Here is a 2404-nt window from a genome sequence, read left to right as displayed (position 1 = left end):
TGGGGGCAAATGAATCGCAGAGGTTCGCGAAGGGCAGAGAGAGTCCCTAGTGAGGGCGCACTGGAGATCCTGGAAGTGAAAGCTGAGCGGTAAAGGCGGCAGCCGGAGCAGCGCAGGCCGAAGGCTTGAATAGACCGCGGAGGGCGGGGAGTCCGTGACCGAGAGCGGCGCTGCAGCGCGGTAGGCGGGACTAATGAGGTCGAGGCGAGGATTGGTGGACTGTCCTGCGCTGCCGTACGTCGGCGGTGACGCACGCCTCGGGGAGGGTGCGCGCGCGTTCAGCGGCCTCTTTGTGTGGTGCACAGATACGGGAGCGGAGGTGGCGGTAGCGGCGGCTTTGGTTGCCTTCCAGTTTCCTCGGCTTGTCCTCTAGCCGGCACCTCTCCCCTTCCCTCCCCCTTCCTCTCTTCCTTTTTCCCTTCCCTTCCCTTCTTCCCTTTTCCGTCGCTGACCGGCGGGGGCGGCTCCAGCGACGGCTGGGCCCAAGTTGTGAAGAAACCTTAGCCAACCATCACGGCGACGGCGAAACCTCGGAGCTCCCAGGGCGGGGGCAAGGCCCGGGCGGTGGAGATGGAGAACTCCCAACTGTGTAAGCTGTTCATCGGCGGCCTCAACGTGCAGACGAGTGAGTCCGGCCTGCGCGGCCACTTTGAGGCCTTTGGGACCCTGACAGACTGCGTAGTGGTGGTGAACCCCCAGACCAAGCGCTCCCGTTGCTTTGGCTTCGTGACCTACTCCAATGTGGAGGAGGCCGATGCCGCCATGGCCGCCTCGCCTCATGCGGTGGACGGCAACACGGTGGAGCTGAAGCGGGCGGTGTCCCGGGAGGATTCGGCGCGGCCCGGTGCTCACGCCAAGGTGAAGAAGCTCTTTGTCGGGGGCCTTAAGGGAGACGTGGCCGAGGGCGACCTGATCGAGCACTTCTCGCAGTTTGGCACCGTGGAAAAGGCCGAGATTATTGCCGACAAGCAGTCCGGCAAGAAGCGTGGCTTCGGCTTCGTGTATTTTCAGAATCACGACGCGGCAGACAAGGCCGCGGTGGTCAAGTTCCATCCGATCCAGGGCCATCGCGTGGAGGTGAAGAAGGCTGTCCCCAAGGAGGATATCCACTCCGGTGGGGGCGGAGGCGGCTCCCGGTCCTCCCGTGGCGGCCGCGGCGGCCGGGGTCGGGGCGGTGGTCGTGACCAGAACGGCCTGTCTAAGGGCGGCGGCGGCGGTTATAACAGCTACGGTGGTTACGGCGGCGGCGGCGGCTACAACGCCTACGGAGGCGGCGGCGGCGGTTCGTCCTACGGTGGAAGCGACTACGGTAACGGCTTCGGCGGTTTCGGCAGCTACAGCCAGCACCAGTCGTCCTATGGGCCCATGAAGAGCGGCGGCGGCGGCGGCGGCGGAGGCAGCAGCTGGGGAGGTCGCAGCAACAGTGGACCTTACAGAGGTGGCTATGGCGGTGGGGGTGGCTATGGAGGCAGCTCCTTCTAAAAATGTTTTTTTAATGCTTGGGAGTGGCTATAGGGGTAGCTCTTTTCAACCACCCAACTAGGGTCAACTCCTAAGTCCTTTTCACTCCCACCGCTTTCCCCATTCTGCCCTTGGGGGAGCCACTTCTAAGGCTGCTTACCCTTGGGGGTGTTGCCCTATATGCCTGCCACCTCTCTCGTCTCTCCCTCTGAAGATGGACTTGCCTCCACATACACATTTTTGTGTTACAGTCATTGATGGACTCTATTTTTTTATTATTACTTGGACTTTGGTCGTTTTTATACTAGCAAAATGTCTTGTTTTAATTTGTGTTTTTTTTTGGGGGGGGGAGGGAGTGAACTTGCTGATTCTGTAGCAAAACCTGGGCGGGGGTTGGGGGGTTTAGTTTACTTTGTTGTAAGGACTTGGTATCTGGCTACAGCGTTTTCTATAAAATCTCCTTGGATCCCATGCCCGAAATTTGGAAGCATATGTACAAAAATCATTTTTACGTTTTATTTTTAATAAATCATTGTGTTTGACCGTACATGTCTAACATTTTTTTTGTAGGATCTATTCCGTACCGTTTTAAGGGTAATTTTTCGTGTTAATTCTTAATGTGTACTTAGAGAAACTTTTAAAAGGTCCTGTGAGGCTTTTTTTTTTTTTTTTTTCTTATTGCTGTACGCAGGTAGTGATGTGTTGAATTTATCCCTTACAGGTAAAACATTTAAAGTGGTGGATGTGGCTTTTTAAAATCTTTAAAGTTTTTCCTACATCCATCTCTTGTACTAAGTGATTTGCTTATCATCTTGACATGGGTGGTCACTTCTATGAGAATTTGCTTCAAAATATGTACTGTGTAGTTCTAAAGAAATAGTTTGTGTTAAGCATGTGTTTTCATTCATATAAACTGTTTTAAAAAATTCAGATGGCCTAATTT

The 2404-nt window shown here is 54.7% G+C and overlaps 1 protein-coding gene across 1 annotated transcript; it reads left to right on the top strand.

The window, feature by feature from the left end:
• Positions 1-286: 286 nt before the first annotated feature.
• On the top strand, positions 287-2008 carry HNRNPA0 (heterogeneous nuclear ribonucleoprotein A0). Its single transcript, XM_015096055.3, has one exon. The coding sequence runs from the start codon at positions 571-573 to the stop codon at positions 1480-1482; it is 912 nt and encodes a 303-aa protein (XP_014951541.2). The 5' UTR covers positions 287-570; the 3' UTR covers positions 1483-2008.
• The last annotated feature ends 396 nt before the right edge of the window (positions 2009-2404 follow it).

This window comes from Ovis aries, chromosome 5 (genome assembly GCF_016772045.2).
Source record: "Ovis aries strain OAR_USU_Benz2616 breed Rambouillet chromosome 5, ARS-UI_Ramb_v3.0, whole genome shotgun sequence".
Lineage (NCBI taxonomy): Eukaryota > Metazoa > Chordata > Mammalia > Artiodactyla > Bovidae > Ovis > Ovis aries.
The sequence above is the reverse complement of the archived record's forward strand: the minus strand, read 5'-3'. Positions and strand labels throughout refer to the sequence as shown.

What these genes read in the sequence shown, in the direction of transcription:
- HNRNPA0 (XM_015096055.3), top strand. Translation starts at nt 571, where the DNA reads ATGGAGAACTCCCAACTGTGTAAGCTGTTCATCGGCGGCCTCAACGTG.